This window comes from Pelodiscus sinensis, chromosome 23 (genome assembly GCF_052426305.1).
Source record: "Pelodiscus sinensis isolate ZL-2025 chromosome 23, ASM5242630v1, whole genome shotgun sequence".
Lineage (NCBI taxonomy): Eukaryota > Metazoa > Chordata > Testudines > Trionychidae > Pelodiscus > Pelodiscus sinensis.
In genome coordinates this window covers 3,053,369-3,073,751 of record NC_143074.1, presented here as the reverse complement: position 1 = coordinate 3,073,751, position 20,383 = coordinate 3,053,369, and the positions used below count along the sequence as shown (strand labels likewise).

General features: G+C 51.6%; 1 protein-coding gene across 28 annotated transcripts in view; it reads left to right on the top strand.

The window, feature by feature from the left end:
- ZNF618 (zinc finger protein 618) overlaps window positions 1-20,383 on the top strand; it is a 214,572-nt gene that overhangs the window by 182,176 nt on the left and 12,013 nt on the right. For 12 of the 28 annotated variants that reach the window (XM_075905305.2, XM_075905304.2, XM_075905300.2 and 9 more), the window contains 3 exons: window positions 1,877-1,960; window positions 8,938-8,982; window positions 18,294-18,371. In XM_075905305.2, coding sequence (XP_075761420.2) covers window positions 1,877-1,960; window positions 8,938-8,982; window positions 18,294-18,371 — 207 coding nt within the window. The remainder of the gene's footprint in view (window positions 1-1,876; window positions 1,961-8,937; window positions 8,983-18,293; window positions 18,372-20,383) is intronic. The other 16 variants (XM_075905317.2, XM_075905311.2, XM_075905292.2 and 13 more) reach the window with 9 other exon arrangements.

Genomic DNA, 20,383 nt, shown 5'->3' with positions numbered 1-20,383 from the left:
AGGTTCAAGGTTTGGCTGACGTTTTGCTTTGGATGCAAGAGATTTCACTGTGGAGATTCAGGTCTCACGTGGGAAGTGGAGAGAAGCCCAAAGAGTCCAAGGAGAAATATTGGACCTTTGTTTCTCTTGTCTGTCTGGCAAAACATAGAAAAGAGAGAAAAACCAAAACCCTGGAACTATTTTTTTCCATACATGTCCAGAGGCCTCCAGTTCATTTTCACTTGTGACAAAAGCCAGGATTTGAACCTGGGTAACTACAGGTAAAGGTTACCCCATAGTGTCCTACAGTCCCTTCGTCCCACTCTGCCAGCCGGCAAAGCCCTGGCGTTCCTACCGGTTGTGTCTGGACTGCTGGAGTTCAACGACTAGGCTTAGTAATCGTGACTCAGCTGCTGAGCAGATTAGAAAGCAGCCTTGTCCCGCTCTCCCTTGTTTCAAAATATCGGTATTGGGGCTGCCCACCAATTCCGCCTTGTAACCTCAGAGCCAGTCAGTAGCCGCCTGTCTCCAGTGGGAATTGACTGGCCCGTATGACTGGACCAGCAGCCTCATACAATATGGCTCTCCTGTGGCCGGAATCAAAGAGAAGGTCCTTCGCCCCGGCTCAGCAAAAGAATGCGATGGTGCTTTGGCCAGGCACAGTCGGTTTATGACCCCCCCCCAAGCTCTCCCGGTGGGTTAATTCTCAACATTCTCAGGGTCTGATACCACTATTAAAGGGAATGGTTCGACCCTGTCACCTCTGACATCAGGTCTCTTTCCTCGCTTCACCCTGCAACTTCTCTGACCACAAAATCCATTTCTGCCCCCTGAAGAAAATACAGCAGAGCCTCGCTACTTCGCCTGGGCCCCTTGAGAGCTGCCAAGTCGGTGCACAAGGAAACACAGGGATAAAAGCAAGAACAGCATCCAGGCCGTTTGATTTTGGCAGCTTTAACTATTTATGATTGATCCTTCCTATGGAGGGCAGTGCATTTCTTGCCAACCCAGTGTGAAAACGTAGCCGTACGGATGAGATGAGACTTCACTTGAACCCGTGCTCCGGGTCTGCCGGTTATGGGATGAATTAGCCAGGTTCTGCTGTACATTAAGGCTCCAGGATGCTGCAGGGCTATTGACCTTGCTGTAGGATTGTCACATGCGCTCTCCTCCTACAGTGTGTGCTGAATTCCTTTGGGGATTGCCACCGGCGGTTTTGGTCACATGTCCAGAGTAGGTGACAGGCTGGGGATGCCCCTGCATGCTGGCAGAGCAGGGCAGGAGATCAGAGCCTGGGTCTATGGGGGTAGAAGGAACTTGCTCACTTTATGGACGCAGAGGGAAGGGACCCCTTGTGTTGTCTCTAGTTACCCCCAAAGCTGGTCTCGTGAATCATTCCTGATGGGCTTCCCAAGAATCTTTCAGTCCTCAGGTGTAGATGGTCGGGGAGAATCTGCAGAATCAAATGCTAGTTATTCAAAAAAGAGAGCAGGCTTGATGGTTGAGTCTCTACGCCCTGGGAAGGACCTCTGTTCATCCCCAGGCCTGGCCGCCTGCCCGGCAGGCCGTGAGGGCAACTCATTCCCTTGAGAGGGGAAAGATGAAAGGGAACGCCTCACACCGCTCTACTCCGACCCCTTTGGGCCAGCCAGGAATGGCGCTTGTAGGCTCCGTAGGAGTTCCATCCAGGCCTCCTCTGCCAGAAGGCAATGTGCAGAATACCTGCCTGTTCCCCCTGGGTGAACGTGGCCCGTTGCCTCCGAGATGCGGGACCCGACCATTCTGCTCTGTTCAGGGTCTCAGGTTGCATGGCACACGGGCATGACATCTGCCTCCCCTCTCAGCAACCCTGGATCCAGGATGGATCACTCACCATCCCCCTTTGTTCTCCACCCAGCAGAGAGCGCCTTCAGTAGGAGAGTGGAAAGCAAAGCGCAAAACAACTTTGAAGAAACCAACAGCAGCTCCCAGAACTCTAGTGGTAAGTATCCCCTCCCCCTTTCCAGTCTCCAGGGCCAGGCAGAAGTTGACTTAAACTGGGATCAAATGATCTATTTAGCAGCCGCCGTCTGTAAAGTTTGCCATTGCTCAGTGTTTTCCTCGGCATCACCCCAAGGTTTGTGCCATCCCATAGCCTGTTTGAATTGCGGTACATAGGTCCCCGGCTCAGATTCCTTTTGAAATGGAGACAGACGTCCCGATCGCAGGATCATATTGTTGCTAGGGGGAGCCTGAGGTAAAGTAGGCCTAGCTGTTTGTGGGAATACAGGTCACGTGTTGGTGAAGCCAAGCCGTTTTTCACACAGCAGCTCTCCTTGGAGGGATCGGGTATAAATATGTTATTGGTAACCCTTGTACCAGGAGCCTGTCTCAGAGCTCATTGGATCAGATATAACGCATCAACTGACAAATGGATGAGCATGTTGCAGTCCGCCCTTACACTTGGGGGACTCAGTTGTATCCCCCGTCCCCTTCCTGGGGCTTCCTTTGGTTAGGAACTGAAAACAGCAGCAGCAAAGCCTACCCCTCAGCCTAGACAGTCACCCCTAGTGGGGCTGTTCGTAGCATTTTTCCTGCAGCAACTTCTGTATCTCCCCACCTGGGAGTTCGCTCGGCCTCAGAGTGATCCTCCTGCCCTGAGATTGGCGCTAAAGGACACCTGGTGTAACTTGAGAGACTCCTCATAAATATCTCAGCACGGCCGATTCTCAGCCCTGTCACGTGTCAGACTCTTCTGTTGGGCTGTCGTGCGGTCGGGTCATTGAAGCTTGCCTAGAAGAGCTGTTTCAGGATAAGAGAAGCTTCCTTCACAATTCTGCTAACTGGACTTGAATGGCTAAGGGCTCGCAACCGTCTTGCTGCAGGGATAAGCCACCCGTTGCCTGCCGGGGCTTTCCTCTTCCCCCGGTGCCGCGGGTACAGCTCTCTGGGGCGGTGGCGGGAAGGGGTAGGGAACGATGTGGGAAATTCCACAAGCACCCATGCAGAGGGAGAGAGCTAGACGTTACTGACGTCAGGCCCAGCAATGGGGGGGACGAAAGGGGACAGCTGCCCCAGGGCCCGGAGATTCCAAGGGCCTGGCGCTCCCGACCTGCCGCTGCTACAGTAGCAGCGGCCAGAGTCCCAGGCCCTTTAAATGGCCGCCAGAGCAGCGCACTCGGGACGGGGCGGGTGGTGGGGGGAGAAGGAGATCCGGGCAGTGCTACGGACCACCCGAGAGAGGGGGACTTACCGGGGCAAACTGCTGCAGCTCCTCCTGGGGGCCCAAGGTTGCACTGCCCTGCTGGCTCCTCCTGCAATGTCCAGCCTTCCCCCACTCCCATCCTGGCTGACGGCGCCAGGTGGGGAGGGACGATCCGGTGGCTCCTTGGGGAGACGGGGCTGGGTTTTGGGGCTCGTGGGGAGGGGCAGGGTGCTGTTCAGAAGTCGTTCTTGAACAAACGGACTCGCGGGCAGACGGACGCACGTTTCTAAAGTATATAGCGAGACAGACAACCCTCCAATCCTCCTCCTCCAGTTGGGCAGCAGCTCCCACGGGTGCCTAGGCAGAGTCCTGGCCCCTCTTCATGTGTCTGGTGTCTCATCGCCTTGACCAGCCACGCCAGGCAGGGAGGAATGACAGGGAAGTCCTTCGGTCCATATGAAGCGGCGTGGCACGCCGCAGTTCTGTGACGCAGCCCCTTCCTACCTGAGATCCACTGCCCTTATTGGATCTCTGGCCATTAGCCTAAAAGCATGTCACTGGGATTTCAAACAGTGCGCTGTGGCGTTTAGAAAGCCCATGGGATTTGGGTGCCTAACTCCTGTAGAAACCCAAGCCAGGGTGTATCACTCTGTAATGGTTGGGAGCCCCCGAGAGCCTGCTCAGTTCTGGGAGCAGGACTCTAAGTTCTCTTTCCTCCTGTGCATCATCCCCAGAGCTGTTCTCTCCAGTCAGGCTACATCTACACTACGAGTTTTCTCGGCAAATGAGGGAATCTCATTTGCATATTTTCTGCCGATCTCTTTTTGCGCAAAAACAAGTCGTGTGGATATTTTCTTTTTGCGCAAAACCCCCTTTTTCCGCAAGATCCTTATGCCCCCAAAAAGGAAGTCTACCGATCTTGCGGGAAAAGGGGTTTTTGCGCAAAAAGAAAACATCCACACGGCTTGGTTTTGCACAAAAACCCCTAGCGCAAAAACAGATCAGCAGAAAATATGCAAATGAGATTGACCCATGCAAATGAGTCCCTCATTAGCATATTTTTGCCAAGAAAACTCGTAGTGTAGATGTAGCCTCAGTGAAAGACCAGTGCGTTACACCTGCACAAACTCCTGACAGGTGTGCACACAAGGCCAAATCAGAGCTAGTGGGCTGGGCAAACTTCTACTGCTGGTGAATCCACAAGAAAAGGGCCCTACTTATCTTTTAGATCAAGGGGGGTTTGTAGAGCTGGCAGTCAGACAAAAGTTATTTCTAAAACGAGTATATTTTATGTCCAGCCTTAGAAAACTATGCAGCCTTGCCATACCTGTTTTATAGTCACTTTTCACATGATCCCGTAACATAAGAACTAAGCATCACCAAATGAAATTAATAGGCAGCAGGTTTAAAATAAAAGGGATTTTTTCTTCATGCAGCGTACAGTCAACCTGTGGAACTCCTTGCCAGGGGATGTTGTGAAGGCCAGGACTTTAACAGGGTTCAAAAAAGAGCTAGATAAATTCATGGAGGATAGGTCTGTCAATCCTTATTAGCCAGCATGGGCAGGAATGGTGTCCCTAGTCTGTTTGTCTGAAGCTGGGAATGGATGATGGGTTAGATCACTTAACGATTCCCTGTTCTGTCCATTCCTTCTGGGGGCACCTGACATTGGCCACTGTCGGAAGACAGGACACGGGGCTGGGTGGACCTTTGGTTTGACCCAGTCTGGCCGTTCTTCGAACTCTAAAGACTCTGTCACTAGATACAGGAGAGTCATGTTGTAATGCTCCTGGGTTACGAACCTGTTCTATTGGCTTAGTTGTCAGGAGGAGAAATGAATGAGGAAATGAGAAATCAGCAGAGCCGAAAACACAAACCGTGAGAAAAGGGGTGACTCTTGGGGGTACCGTTAGGAAAGTCTGTTCTGCCAAAAATGCTTTAAATACAGATACATCCAGCTCCTCACACCAAATCAAAACAGTCTCCTGGCTCTGTTGAGCCCACTTGTGTCTGCAGCGCATTGCCAGGAACACCTCGGGGGAGCTCAGGATGCCCTGTGCAAAAATCTTTTCTCTGAGCCTGAGTTTTCCATGGTTTGTGCCTCTCCTGTCATCACGACAAGCCCTGCCGCTATGTTTGTTTTATTGTCGTCACCTCTGTCAGGCAGGCTGCAGGGAGAGGGTCAGTGGCTAGCCCAGGCTACTGCTTAGCCCGTGAGAATTGACTGACACCAGTGAGCCATTCCAGGCCAGTTCTCAGTGGGTCGGTGCCTGAGGGTGGAGAAGAGGGGGGGGGGGGCTCCTTCTGAGATGAGAAAGCAGGAAATCCAGGCAGCGTGTGCCTTTCAGAAGCCAGCTACTGCACCGTCGGTACCGGCCGTGGTCCTCTCTGGGGCACAGGCCATCACGCAGGTCACTGAGTAAAAGTAATGAAATGGCACCCTGCGACTATGTCTTGCCTCGCCCCCTCCCCCTTTCCTTCTCTGTGTCTCCTCTTCTCTTTCGACTCTCCCAGTTCCATTCTTTTTCTTTGCTCCCCACGCTTGGCGCCCTTACGTGCCATTTCCCATCCTGCCCTCCTCTTTGGCTCTTGCATCCAGCCACCTTTTTGTTCCATTCCCTGATACTCCCTATGACAGGGCGGACCAAGCCCCAAGACCCCTGCTGGAGGCTTGTGGCCTTGCTACACCCCGCCAAGCAAACCATAGAGAAGTCCTCCAGGAAGGCTAGAGTGGCACAAAGGACACGACCAATCAGGGCCCGGCAAGCCTATTAAAAGGAAGCCGTTGGCTCAGAGTGAGGCAGTTCCTCCTTGGAGAGCTGAGCTGCAGGAGGGCAGCCACAGCAAAGAGTGCAGGCACAGGCCCTTGGCCACACAGTGCCCCTCGCGTGTGGCAAAAGTGCCTCTGCAAGCAGGACTGTGACCTGTACAGTGACTGACCCCGAAGGCCGGACGGGCCACGTGGATACCTAGCTAGGTAGCCAGATGCTCTGTGCAGACCTGGTGTGTTAGCAGTTGCTGTGCCTTGTGCTGTCTCTGGCCTGCCTTCCGTTGCTTCTTCCTTCAGTGTGGTGTTAAAATTGTGGGAGAAACGTCGTTAGTGTCTCGCGCGCCTCCTGTGAGTCAGTGTTACAGTAACAGGCACCGTCTCTGGTTAGAGCTCCCGATGCAGCTGTTCCCACCGGCACTGGCCATTAAAGGCACGAGCCCAGCAGCCAGGCAAAGGCTGCGGGTGGGAGGGAGAGAAGTGGTACCCGGAGATGTGCCGTGGTGGGTGAGGGAGAATCAGGATGTGACATGCAAGCAGTGGCAATGGGGGGTCAGGAATTGAGCTTTGCAAGCCCAGGCAACATGCCAGTCTCTCTGTTCTGAGGCTGCCAGCTTCAAACCTGCTCCGCATTTAGATTTTTGTTGAAACCAAACTGTGTCCGTGGCACTTTTACCTTTTACCGTCTGGTTCCATGGAAACAGCAAAACCCTCTGGAGTCCACGCAGCCTACACTGAGACCCTGGAATGGCCTAGATCTTGCTGGCTTTCCTTCTGCGAGCTGAGAGAGGCAGAAAAGAATCAAATGGGAGTCACTCCCTGTTGGTTGTTTACAGAGCTAAGGCTCCACCCCGGCTAGAAGGGCCTTCCTGACCTGTATCGTTCCATCATTTCAAAAATGTTTTACATCCTCAAAACTTTCCCCAACATTGTTGGTGGATCGGCCTCCTGTAACCAGAAATGTCAGCTGTGTGAGGTCACTTGGGCCTGTGAGGAGAAGAGAGGGAGGAAGAGAGCAACAGGAAGGCAACCACATGTGCATTTAGCCTGTGTTTGATAGCATGCGCACACACACACACGTACGCGCACGCACACCGAAGAGGAGGCAGCATTGCCCAGTGGGTAGGGTTCTAAGCTAGGACTCGTAAGTTCCCGGGTCACCTCTGACTTGTTGTGTGACCTTGGACAAGCCATTTCCCCTTTTTGGCTTTCCTATTTCTTTTCCCATTCTTTTTGTTGTCTAATTAGATAAGGTCTTTGGGAAATCACTCAGTAACATCAGCAGCTCGGATGGGCATGGAAGAAGTCCAGGATGTATCTCCCCTGTGCCACGTCTATAGAGAAAACCAAGATTCTCTACTTGGTCCTGACCCCCTAAGATACCCGACTCTGTTGTCCAGCCAGGTGGGAGAGCCATGCCCCAGCATAGTGGCATCAGCAGCTGTCTAGAGAGACTAGAAGCAGCTGATTGCTTTGGGGTTGCTGTCAGCATGACCAGGCTCCATGGGGACCCCGAGTGGATGGATGCTCTGGCTGTTCTGGTTTCCCACGTAGCTAGCTGTGCTGGGCCTGGTGGTTGCGTGATGCTGTGTCACAGGAGCATGGTAGGGATTATACTGGCTACGTGTACAAACGGGTGTTTTGCCATCAGAACATGCTCCCCAGGGACATGGTAGCTTCTCCGTCTCTCCCTCTCTTCGAGACCAGATGCCTTTCTGAAAGGCGCTTTAGTCAGACTCAAGCTATTGGGCTCGGTACAGGGTAACTGGGTGAAAATGCAGGCCCTGTGTCATACAGGGGGCAGAAGAGAGGAGCTAACTGTCCTCTCACTCGGCGATTCGGTGAAAAGGGAGGTGTGTCCAAGGAGCGGCCCCTACTCTTGTTGCAGACTGTGGCATACCAGAGACTCAGCACGTATAGCCAGAGGCCATGCTGTGGGGCTAGGGGGTGGGGAGGACTGTTCGGCAGGCAGCGTGTGTGGCCCTGGGAGCATGGGAGCGTAAGGCCAAGTAGAATGATGTTGGGTTTTGCTTCTTTGCTCTACTGTCCCGGGCCTGGCTAGCTGCTGAGCGGCGTGGAAAGCCCTACAAAGGTTTTACTGACAGGGCTGGCTTTACCGTGAGGCAAACAGGTGGCCACCTCAGGTGCCAGACTGTGGGTCGGGGGGGGGGGCACTAGTTCACACTTTTTGAACAAGGCATATTAAGTTGTTAGTTCTCCTTTATTGGGGTAGGCAGCAGAGCAGTACCACGAGAGGAGTAGAGCAGGAAGAAGGCAGAATTGAGACCTTTCCAAGTTTGGGCCCAAGCGACAGGGGAGGGGGGCGCCATTTGAGCTCCCTGCCTCAGGTGCCAAAATATTGTGGGCCAGCCCTGCCCTTAGGACAATGTTTCTGAAAGAGGGGGCCTGGCGAGGGTCAGGATAGGTTGCCTGTCATTTCCGGGGGGGCCTGCGGGCCCCAGAAGCTCTCCCCCTCCTACGTTCCCACTTCACTGGCTGGGGCAGTATAGGAAGCAGTGTCCAGGCAGCAGACACAGGAAGGAAGGAGCTGGAGCCAGCGAGCGGGCAGCTCCCTGGAAGCAGGCGAGGGGCTAGCGGGGATTGCAAGGCTGGGAGAGCTAAAGCAATGGGGCAGGGAGAGGTTGCTTAATACAAAATCAATATCAATGTTGCCCATTTACAGGAATTTGTGTATAAAATGCCCGTTTCTGGGTTTGCACTGGCTCTGGCCACGTGGTCTAGGCCTGTGGCTGTCTTGCCAGCGTTCTTACAAAACATCCATGAACATTTCCAAATCCGAATTCCTCAGACTTCGAAAGAACCACACCCTCCATCCGGGGGTGCCTGCTGAGACAAAAGACAGGGCTGTACGTGTAACCCTTTGCTCTGGTTCTAGCGGTACGGGACAGGGGCAGAAAGAAAGGAACCGAATGGAGGGGCTAGACCCGTGGAGGATGCACCAAGGTCTCTGTCGGTCTCAACGTTTCAATTTCTTTCTTTTTTGCAGAAACCGCAAGTCCCCTGATTTCAAATCCTTTCCCGCTTTTACAAAGTAAGTGTGTGGAGGTGTGTGGTGCACACCGCCTTCCTGCTTGTCCTCTTAGTTTTTTCATGAATGGCTGTTTTTTGTGACTGTGCCAAAACAGAGAAAGCATCTCACCTCTGTGGCTCTTCAGGGTTTAAACGAGATCGGCCCGAACCCAGGGCGCTAAGGGGACAGCCTATGCTGTGGGTGGCTGCCAACCTTCGAACATCAGGTTTTAGCGAATGGGCCCCAAACACATGTTCTAATGGACCCGAAATGAAGCCGTCCCTGAGGTGCGTGTATAGACAGGAACATGTCCCTCGCTGGCTCCGCACATGGGGGTCACTTCCCAGAAACAGTCCCCTTTGATCTGAAACCAATACGAGAAATGTCAGCCAAAGACGGGTCTGGCAAGATGAGGGAAAGGGCGGCCGGCTTCGGTTGGATGCATTCCTGGGGATTTCATCCCATGACATAATCTTGAATTCTTGGAGTCTCCAGGCCAATCCTGGAAAATGCCCTAATAATGGCTTTGATCTGGATTGGCTGGGCCAAGCTCTGTTTGAAGGTTCTGCAGCTGTCACTCACCTTCTGCAGGAAATGAGACGCTAACAAGCGTCCCTGGGTTTTTAACAGAGTGCTGATTACATGGGGCAAGTTTTATCTTTTTGTTTTTGTTCTTGTTGCTTGGCTTATTGGTGTGTTTCAGTGGGGTTACCTGCTCTGCAGGGCTCCCGTTCCTGGGTCTTTAGTCCCTTTACATGAGACAGATGTAAAGTGTCGCGGTGCTTCTAGGCAGTGGTTTTACCCTGGAGGGCGGCAGCAGCAGGAGAGAATATTTGCTCTCTTTGTTCTTTAGGAACTTTAAAAAAAAGGGGCTTTCCATTGGTCAGTTTTATGCATATCTCAAAAAATCAAATTCACTCTGAACTAGATTAGACAATTGTCATGCGCTTGAGGTGATCGTCTGGAAACTTGTGTCAGCATAAAATCTTCTGCCAACGGCACATTAATACTGCGGTTCCAGAATCTGCAGCTTGCTTCCCATTAGGTACCAGGTGGAGTCCAGGGGGTTTATTTTGTCCTACAAAGGCCTTGATGCCTAAGACAAGGCAGGAGAGGTTCAGGGGACCATCTTGAAAGTACGAGCTGTAGGACTACAGCCAGTCGTTCTCAAACTGTGGTTTGGGACCCCAAAGTGGGTGCTGGCCCGCTTGCCAGGGCTGGCGTTAGACTTGCCGGGAATGAAGCCGGAGTCCCTCAGCCCAGAATTAAAGCGAACGCCTGAGGGACTCTCCTCAAGAACGAAGCCCAAATCCCTCCCCCCAGGATGACAGGGCTCAGGTTATAAGCCCCCTTACCTGGGACTAACACCCTTGGGCTTTAGCAGCAGCTCCCCATCCCGGGTGCAGGGGGTTGGGCCGGGCTCAGGCTTTGGAGGAGGGATGTAATAGTGTAGTCGATTAACCGATTAGCAAACGCTTATAGGTTAATGCTAGAGACCACATCCATTTCCCTCTTCTGCTTTGCCAGTAAATTTTTTAGCAGGCTGGCCAGCAACCTGGCTCAGTCCTGGCTTGTGATGGATTTGGGAGCTCAGACCACCACCCCCTTCCCCTGCCAACAGGGGGTGCTGCAGCACAGAGCAACAGGCAGCTGGTCCGCGAGAGGAGTTGTTTTTAAACTCGTGGCAGAGGGCTCCTCAGGAGTGAAGCCGGAGCGCACTGGCTGTTGGCCCCGCCCCCAGGAGCTATAGAATAGTCGAGTAACCGATAAGAATTCACGAGGTTCCTCGACTATTCAGTTAGCCGATATTTAACATTCCTACTTTGGAGCCTTCTCCTGAGGTGCTGTCGGGTTTTTTGTGGTCAGAAAGGGTTTGTTTTGCAAAGACGGAGGAGAACTGCTGAACTACACAGCGTCCTTCTGCAGGTCTGGGGACGGCGGGAGCATGCCTGGGCTCACGGATGGCGGAGGTGGTCACTTGCAACGAAATGGCCAATTGGGGGTTAGATTGTTATGCATAGAGAGTCTGTAGTGAGCGTTTAATGATAGCAGTGGAGTGTTATTAATCGTCGTAACAAGCCATAAAACCAACATCCCTGTCAAGTCCATGGTTTCAGTGGTTAGCAGAGTTACGAATTTCTGTTTCCAGGCTTGCCTTAGGAAGATGCTACGCCCTTGGGGACGAGTACTGGAAGATCAGACTAGAAGCGATCGCTTTGTAGAGGTGCTTGCTTCTGGGTTGCAGGGTGTTTTTTCTTCCATCATTTTTCTGAGAGTTCATTCAAAAGTGTAGAGATTATCTGGTTCCACCTACTTAGTTATTGCGGGGGAATCAGATGCACTGGCTAAAGATACAGTGACATGGATGAGGCCTTCATTACCTTTTGGAGTGTCCTTTGAAACTCATCTTTTTATTCAGCCCTTGGAAGAAGGTAGGGCCACACAAGGAGGGGGAGTTTGGGTTGTAGAAAAGTTCCATTTATCTTGCCGTGTTGCAGGTGCGGTTTTCCAGGAGTTGCTGTTGGTTTTAATTGTATTGTTTATGCAAACAATGGTAAGCGTGTATGGAATAATAGATTGATGCCCTTCTTATCGGGCTACCAATCAACCAGTACGTTATTTACGATTGGAAATAGTGGAAAATTTGAAGAAAAAAAAAAGTATGTGAATATTTTTGCAGCAGTTTATTGTATTGCTGTTGGTAAGATTTTAGCAAAAAATGTTGACATTTTCCATGACATCCTCAGCTCTGCCTCACCTTTGGTGGGACAGACCCCAAACTAAGTTGGACAGTTTTCTCTGGCTTCCTTGTGGGGCTGGGTTATTTGATTTGGATTCTGGTTTTGTTGGGGTTGGCTGATGCGATCAGTTTGTTGTTGAGTTTTGGATTTTTGTCCTTGGATCTGGTATATTTAAAATACCAATAAAAGGGCCTACAGCTGCTAGGGAAAGATACCTTACTGGAACCCAAGCAAGTGCTTGTGAATATAGACTTGGCGACCTACCCAGAGAAGTTAGAAGAATGGAGTAGTCTCTGCTCCTGGAGGTTCCTACAGAGGATTCACATCAAAGAAAACTTGCCCAAGCACTCTGGCAAGCCAGAAAGCCCCCTCTCTGCCCTCTCCTCACCTGCAGAGATGGTCCCAAAGGGAGTTAGCGGAGGAGAGAGCGAGCGGCTGGCAGGCCAGGAGAAAGGCAGGCGCCTTGTAGCTGCTGCTGCTCAAGAGAGAAGCCCAGGCATGCGGGGAGACGGGAAAGCGGAGGAGAGAGACGGGGAAGTGGATGGGGCAAGCTAGACCACTGCTGGGCGGGGTGGAGTAACTGTCAGATTTGGGGAAGGGATTGTGGAGTGAGACGGCTGCCTTGGACCGATGTGCAAAGGCCACATGTCTGTTGCATCGACTTTGTCCTGTGCCCATGTAGGGACCACATTTGCCATCTCAGGAGTCTTTTTCTTGCGCTGAGAATGTTCTCTTGACCAGGACTTTGCAAGTTGCAGCAGCCCCCTGAGACAAGGTGCCTGTAACACTAACAGTACCGTTAGAACCGCGCGCAGGCCAGCCATCTGCCTGTCCAGGTCACAAGCAGCCCAAGGCTCCGACCCCATCCCCAGCTCGACAGCTGCAAAATTCCCTGGCTGCAGAAGTGGGTGAGGCTCAGCTCCACGAGATCCGGGAGCGAGATTTGAAGAGTGGGAGTTGTGAAGCACAAAGGGAGTTGTGCTTTCTGTGACCAGCACCAAGCCTGCCGCTTAGGGGCTTCCCACGCGGCAGCATGTGAGCCGGACAGCATCGTGGATCTGCTTGTAGCCAGGATCGCTGGCCTCCTTCCCCCTGGCTTGTTCTACCCCTTGGAGAGCACACGCCCCTCATACACCCTTGCCTAGCTATCTGCTCAGGCTGGGCACTTCAGCAAGGTTTGGCCCTTAGAGCTGTATTGTGCACAGACAGCTGGGTGGGCGAGTGGGATCCACCCACTAGTACAGTGGAGCAATTAGCGATTTATGACACCAGGCATCGTGCTACTGGCTGACTCTGGTCATGGGTGAGTAGGATTCGGGTTGTTGAGTTTTCGACGCTCATTCTTCAGAGCGGTGAAGCTGCGTCTTCTACACTACACGGCAGCATTTCACCCCCCTGCAGGAGTCGGGTCCGTTTCTGCGCCTCGTGCACACAGGTACAGTCTTCCTTAGATTTTTGCAAGCCAGAATTTTATGTTGTTGGTTGATCAGCAGAGACAGCCTGCCCGGTCTCTCTGCTTGTCTGGAATGCGCTGGTTCAGTGCAGATGAATTAGAAAGACCTGACCTTTTTACGGGGCCAGAATTTAGAGTCCTACAGTCCTTCAAAACACAATCGGTCTCATTGTCTCCACTTGGCCTGAACTCGGCAACCAGAGAAAGAACAAAATAGAGAGTCAGTTCCTGACAGGGTTGTGTTGCCCTGTGGCAATTCATAATCCAGTGATAGCTGGGATTGTGTAGCATCATGGATCCCATTTCATAGCAAGCAATTGGGCTAATATTCAGCCGTGTCTGTCTTTGGGGCCTACAAGGCCTCTGATTTTAGCTTTAGACAAAATCAAAGTTTCATTTTAAGAGCTGTAAGTGGCTGGGATGATTTGAATGTGGAAGCAGCTTTCTGGGGCAGGGCGTTTGTTGCAGTAACGTTTCCCGAAGAGCCGCCGGACGTTCTTTCAGTTTCGCTCTCCCTGCCTCCCATTCTCACCTGTGGAAGATGAGCAAGGGGGATGATCCCTTTAGGACTAATGCAGGTCGCTTCCTGACCATCAGCTGGGGAAGAGGGGCTCAGGGTGCAGGCTGCCCTGGGGAGAGAGGACAGCCCCAGCCCTCTCTCTGCAGCAGCTTGGGGCCAGGTGAGAAGCACCTCTCCATGGCTGCTGTAGCTCCAGCGGGAGGAGGGGTGCATCTCCCCCAGCTGGGGCAGGTCCAAGTTACTCTGCCCCTGCGCTCCCCAGCCAGAGTGAGGGATGCAGCAAACTGTGCACTTTCCCCTCGCTCCCTGAGGAAGGGGAACAGCCAGGAAGTTGGGGCAGTCCCAAACAGGGTGGGGCAGAGGTAGTGCCCCCAGCCTCCTTTCGTCTGCCGATGATCTCGTCTTTTTTCTGCATGGTTTTTTGGCAATCCCAAGCCGGGGGGCGAGGGGGTGAGACTCGAGCCACCACCCCCAACCTTAAGTTATGATCAGAGGAAGCTGCCACCGCATGTGGTCATCCTAGCTCCTGCCAGTTAGGAGAAGTTCTGTCGAGTCGTTCCCCGTACGACCCAGGGAACACGTAACAGGTTCTGTTGCAGAGCGGAGCAGCAGCGTTCCAGCTTTGGAAACGTGACAGTAACTTTTTAAGGGTGAAGAAAACATTTGAAACGTGACTCATGTGTAAATGAAGGCGGTGCTGCCTTCCTGCGTCTGCCAGCAGCCAGAGCCACATTGTGAGCCCTGGGAACTGCCCCACTCACGTTCATCGTTCACACATTTCTGTTGGCTCGTCCACTGCTGATCGCGTCACTGGAAACACCCAGCATTCTCCATCAGCTTCCCCTTCCCAGCAAGTGCCCAAGCACCTACATGCATTGTATTCAGTGGCCAACACCTCCCGCTCTCCCCTCCCATCTCTTTCGATGTCGTGAGCGTATTTCCAAATGTCCGCACCATCCTAAAAGTGTGGCAGAGGCATCAAATAAATGCAGGAAGGAAGTCACGTTAAGTCAGGTGCTGAGTTGAACTGGAACAGCCTCAGTATTCTCGTTTCCACTAGACAGATGCTTATGCACCTTCTACCTGTTGTGTCTGCGGGAGGTTCCCTGCAATGTGTTTAATCCCTGCAGTTGTTTTCTGATGCCTCAGTTTCCTAGGTTTCTGGGAAGGGGGGGGGGGGCTTGTCAATTTTCCTGCTCCCACCTTGTACAGTTCTGTTGGTGACTTTCTGAGAGGGATGACAGCAGGGGTTGTAACCAAGTTAGCTGTCCATGGAAAGTGAGAGTTTGGGACCTTTTGAGATGCTAAGTCTGTGGTTCTCAACTGGTGGTCCATGGTGACTTTTTCGGTGGTCCACAGGAACACTGTCCAAAGTCACACAGCGTGAGCAGGTGCCGCCATTAGGCTGTTTTACGCCGTGTTCACAAGCACACGGCGCATCTTCCACAGCATCACGCAGGACGCAATCGCATTGTGTTGCCGGTAACTTCCATCTGAAACTCTGAGCGTCAGTGTAGCTGCCGTCGTGGTGCTGAGCGGTTGCTGTGTCGTTCGTCCTGTGCTACATGTGCTGAAGGTGGCCCACAAAAATGTTTTGATTGGCCTGGTGGTCCGTGGACTGAAATGAGTTGAGAACCACTGTGCTAAGTGATCCCTTTGTCCATATGCAGTCTACAGTGGCATTTCTCAGTTCTAGAACGTGTAACATCACGTTTGGTCCCCGCGAGTGCAGGGAAACATCTTGGCGTATTTTAGCACTATTACGCTTTGTGCCTGAGGGAGGCCGCAAGAGTCTTTTAGACACAGAAGATATGTCATGCTGTATTGCAGCTAGTGTGGGAACAGCGCCGGTGAACAGCACAAACGTGCTGGCATCTCTGAAGGGACAGAGCGGCATCACTACTTGGCAAGACATAGTGGGTAGATAACGCATCCCATGATGACGCGCAGTGACTTATACTGGTATGAAAACGCAACTAAAATCAGCTCCTTGCAAAATTAAGTTTTCAGTTTACTTGTCGGATTAGAAATAAACTAGCATTTAGCATCAGTGTCCCATGTCGGAGTTCCGTATACACATTCAAATGGCTCAAGATAGTTAAGACCAAAGCAAATTGTGAAGAGCTTCAAAAAGATCTCCCCAAACTAAGTCATCGAGCAACAAAATGGCAAATGAAATTTAATGTTGACAAATGTAAAGTAATGCACATTTGGAAAAATAATCCCAACTATACACACAATATGATGGGGACATAATTTAGCTACAACTACTCAAGAGAGATCTTGGAGTCATTGTGGATAGTTCTCTGAAAACATCCATTCAGTGTGCAGCGGCAGTGAAAAATAGAATGTTAGGAATCACTTAAAAAGGGATAGAGAATAAGACAGAAAATATCTTAATGCCTCTATATAAAACCATGGTACACCCACATCTTGAATACTGCATACAGAGGTGGTCGCGTCATCTCAAAATAGATATATTGACAGTGGAAAAGGTTCAGAAAAGGGCAACAAAAATGAAGAGGGGTTTGGAACGGGTCCCCTATGAAGTGAGATTAAAAAGTCTTGGACTTTTCAGCTTAGAAAAGAGGAGACTAAGGGGGGATATGATAGAAGTCTATAGAATTATGACTGCTGTGGGAAAAGTGAACAAGGAAAAGTTATTTACTTATTCGCACAATATAAGAACTGGGAGTCACCAAATGAAATTAATAGGTAGCAGGTTTAAAACAAACAAAAGGAAGTTTTACTTCACTCAGTGCACAGTCAACCTGTGGAACTCCTCGCCAGAGGATGCGCTGAAGGCTAGAACTTTAACAGGGTTCAAAAAAGAGCTCGATAGCTTCATGGAGGTTAGGTCCATCAATGGCTATTAGCCAGGATGGGTAGGAATGGCGTCCCTAGCCTCTGTTTCTCTGGAAGTAGGTGACTGGAGGAATCACATGAGGATTACCTGTTGTGTTCCCTCCCTCTGTGGCATCTGGTATTGGCCACTGTCGGCAGACAGGATACTGGGCTAGATGGGCCTTTGGTCTGACCCATTGTGGCCGTTCTTATGTTCTTATTCATACTGACTAAAGACCGTTTGAACAGCATTTCCACTAGAGAGATGAATGGGTAACCGGGTACCCGGTAAGCATTGCCCTTAACAGGTGATGCTTACCAGGTAATGGCTAACCGTTACGCGGGAGCAGCCCTGCGCCCGCCATTGGTGGTGGGCTGCTGCAGATCCATAGGGCTGCTGGGTCCCAGTATTGCGGGGGGGAGAGGAGGAGGTGGCCAGCCTCATGCACACGTGGGGGGGAGCATGCTGGGGAGCTGTAGTGGTGGAGATGGGAGGAGCAGCAGGGCAGCTGGGAGCCAGTACCCCCTCCCCCCCTCCACTGCCAAGTCCCTCCCATCCACATGAGGCTGAGAGCCAGCAGCCCTGCAGGCTGCTCACACATAACAGTAAACTAGCTCAATGGGATTCCACATCCCTCCTTTCCACCCTCGCCTCTGCCTGGTGACTGGCTCAGCTGCCTGTGCAGCTCCGTTGGCCATGCTGCCCTCCGGCTGGGACCCTCTGCCCGGCTTAGCTGCTCAGTGCTGCTAGGCTCCGGGCAACCCTGCTCTGCTCTTGGCTGGTGGCCGGAAAGTGAATCCTCACGTGCCCACGCAACACTCCTCCCAGCCCGTTCTGAGCAGCCGGATTTGTCCCAGGCTAATGTCCAGCTGGGAGGCCAAGCTCTGACCTCCTGCCTCCAGCCCAGTCTTGCTCAGGAAAGGAAGTAACAGAACTGCTTCTCAAGTTCCGTTCCGTTAAAGACGATAAAGGCTAAAGAGGAACGACAAAAAGGCTGAGTTACAGAACTGCTACTCCATGGGGGGGCAATAAGTTTTGTAGGGGGGCCGCTTAATGAGTTTTGCTATGTGGTCATGGGTTGGCTCCACCCCCGGAAGGGGCGGGGCCTGGGAAGGAAGGGGTGGGACTGGGGATTAACCTCCCCCCAGAATTGTCTGGGGCTGGAGGCTTTGAATTACAAACACAGCAAAGAGCTCACAGCTCCTGGTCCCGCCGCTACCGCGTTGCCTGGCAGTCGTCCGGGGTTGCTGCAGCTGTTTCACATGCTGGGACCTCGGCCCCTGCCAGGGTAGCACCACGGCTGAGAGCCATTTAAATAGGATCCTGCGGCCTGAGCCGCCGCCTGGGAATTCGGTGGCATGGGCAGCAGGATATAAATAGAAAGCTGCCAGGCCTCCAGGCTGCATCTTGCCCAGCCCTGTGTTATTCTGTAAACGCACCCGTACTTAAGCCCCAATCTTGCAAACATTTCTGCATGTGCCTAGCAGTACTTCTAAGCGCCTACTTCTAGGGGACTTCTAATGTGAGTCAAGTTAAGCAGCGGCATAAATGTCTGCTGATTTAGCACCTAAGACCATAATTCAGGCTATGGGCTCAGTTCTTCAAACCCTTGTTCACGTGCCTGATGGCTATAAGGAGATCAGGTCTTCTGCTGTGATGGATGGATTTCTGGCTCGGGTTCTAAGGCAGGCAGAGCCCCGCTAGGAAATGTGCATGAGTGCTCTTTCTCCACGCACACGGTATGACTCGTCTGAACTCATCTCTCCCACACAGAACCTTACACCTGCGGAGCTTGTGGAATCCAGTTTCAGTTTTATAACAACTTGCTGGAGCACATGCAGTCCCATGCAGGTAAGCCGGGTGCTTCTGATTTGTTTTTAAAGGCTTCAGGCAAAGTAGGGTATTAAATTCGTCACTTGATTCCTCGTGCCAGCCTGGTTGCATGTCCATAGAGCTCCCTGTATTTACGCTTCCCAAAGTGCCAGTAATGCCGCCTCTGCAGGAAAAAGGTAGACACCAGGGAGCATCAGGCAGTGGCTACAGGCGTGCCAGGCTCCGATGTGGAATTTGAGTGCCTATCTGAGGTCACTTTTCAAAGGCAGATTGAAAGCATTTGTACCGAGCATGTCGAATGAAATCTCTCCTGTCCCATTTATCCTTACAGTCTCCAGTAACCCAGGCAGATAGACTCCCTGGTCTACTCTGCATAGTTATTTTAAAACGGAGAGAAAGCTCTTGTCCCACACTTCCTGCCACATGTTTGTATGGACTAGTACTTTGCGGGGGGTGGAAGATCTATTTCACGAGGATTTCACAGTAGTTTTCCCCATTTGACTTCATTCCTGCAGAAACAAGCCGTGAAATCTGTACTTTCTCCATGAAAGACAGCTCTAGAAAACAATCCATTTTGAGTCAATCTAAGGGTGTGTCTACACTGCACTGTTATTTCGAGATACCTAGCGTTATTTCGAAATAACAATGTGAACGTCTACACAGCAATTCCGTTATTTTGAAATAAGTTTGAAATCAGACGGCTTATTCTGACTTCTGTAAAGCTTATTCCGTGAGGAGTAACGCCTATTCCGAAATAGCTGTTTCGAAATAAGGCGTGTAGATGCTCCACTGCTGCTATTTCGAAATAGCCCCCTTCCCAGGGCCGTTTTAAGTTATTCCTCCCCAGGTCCTCCTGGGGCTCTAAATCGAGATAGCGCATCCACATTCAGGGAGCCTGCCTCGGATTAATTTTGAGGCTTCCCTGCAGTGTAGATGTGCTATTTCGGAATAACTATTCCGGAATATCTTATTTTGAAATAGCTGTGGAGTGTAGACATACCCCAAGTGTTGCAAAAAGTCAAAAAGGGACATTTTGACATTGTCCACATTTATTTTTTCCCAAAAAAACCTCAACTTGGGTGAAATCGACATACTCTCCCAAAGCATTTCACCTTAGGAGCCGTATTCTCCAGCAGAAAAGCTTTCCATCAAGTTTTTCTTACCTGGTGTGTGCTGTGGGCAACTCTCCCCCTCTCCTTGCACTTTGGTAAACTGTAAACAAACAGCTGGGACTCGGCAGATGGGGTGGGAATGGCGCAGGGGTAAGTAAGAGATGGGGACAGGCAGGGAGAACGGTCAGTTTAAAGGCCAAATGTAAGTATTTCAGACACGTGATGGCACCTCTTCTTCGCGCCATCTCATCTTCTGCACTAACAAACTCACGGGCCTCGTTTGCATCTCTTCTGCGGCGTGTGCGTGATTAGCTTAGGACACGCTTGTGGTAACAGGAAGCTCCCTGGTGTGATTTTTATTCCTACTGGGCTGTGTCCTCACCCTGCTATCTGGATACTTACAAGTCACAGTGATCTGACTGGCTGCAGCCCTCAGAATGTCCCGTCCGCATGACCAAAGAAAACATAACACCTTCTGTGCCTGTCACCTAACCTGACCCCCGCCTGACCCCGGCACCCCTCTTTCTGCCTGTCCTGGATCTCCACGTAGTGCCTGTTGCATTAGCTTTCCTCTTCCCCGGGGAGCATTCATCTCTGCTCCCAGTTGAAGCGGGTACTGCTCGCTTGATATCAATGACTTTGTATTTATTATTGGGGTTTGAGGGACAAGTCAAGGTGGCTTATTGGGATGTCAGATTCTGAAGGCAGTAACCACCCAGGACAGTGGTGGAAACGATATAATGACCACCGTCAGAGAGACCTGGTAGTCACAGCTTCAGTGTGGCGGTCTGTGTAAGTGAGAAGCAAAGGCAGTTGCAAGTGAGTGTTCCTGTTGCATCCTTGTACTCCAAATGACAGGGGCTTTTCAGCATTCTGTTGAATGACTTAATTGTATAATCAGTGACCCACAACACGGCT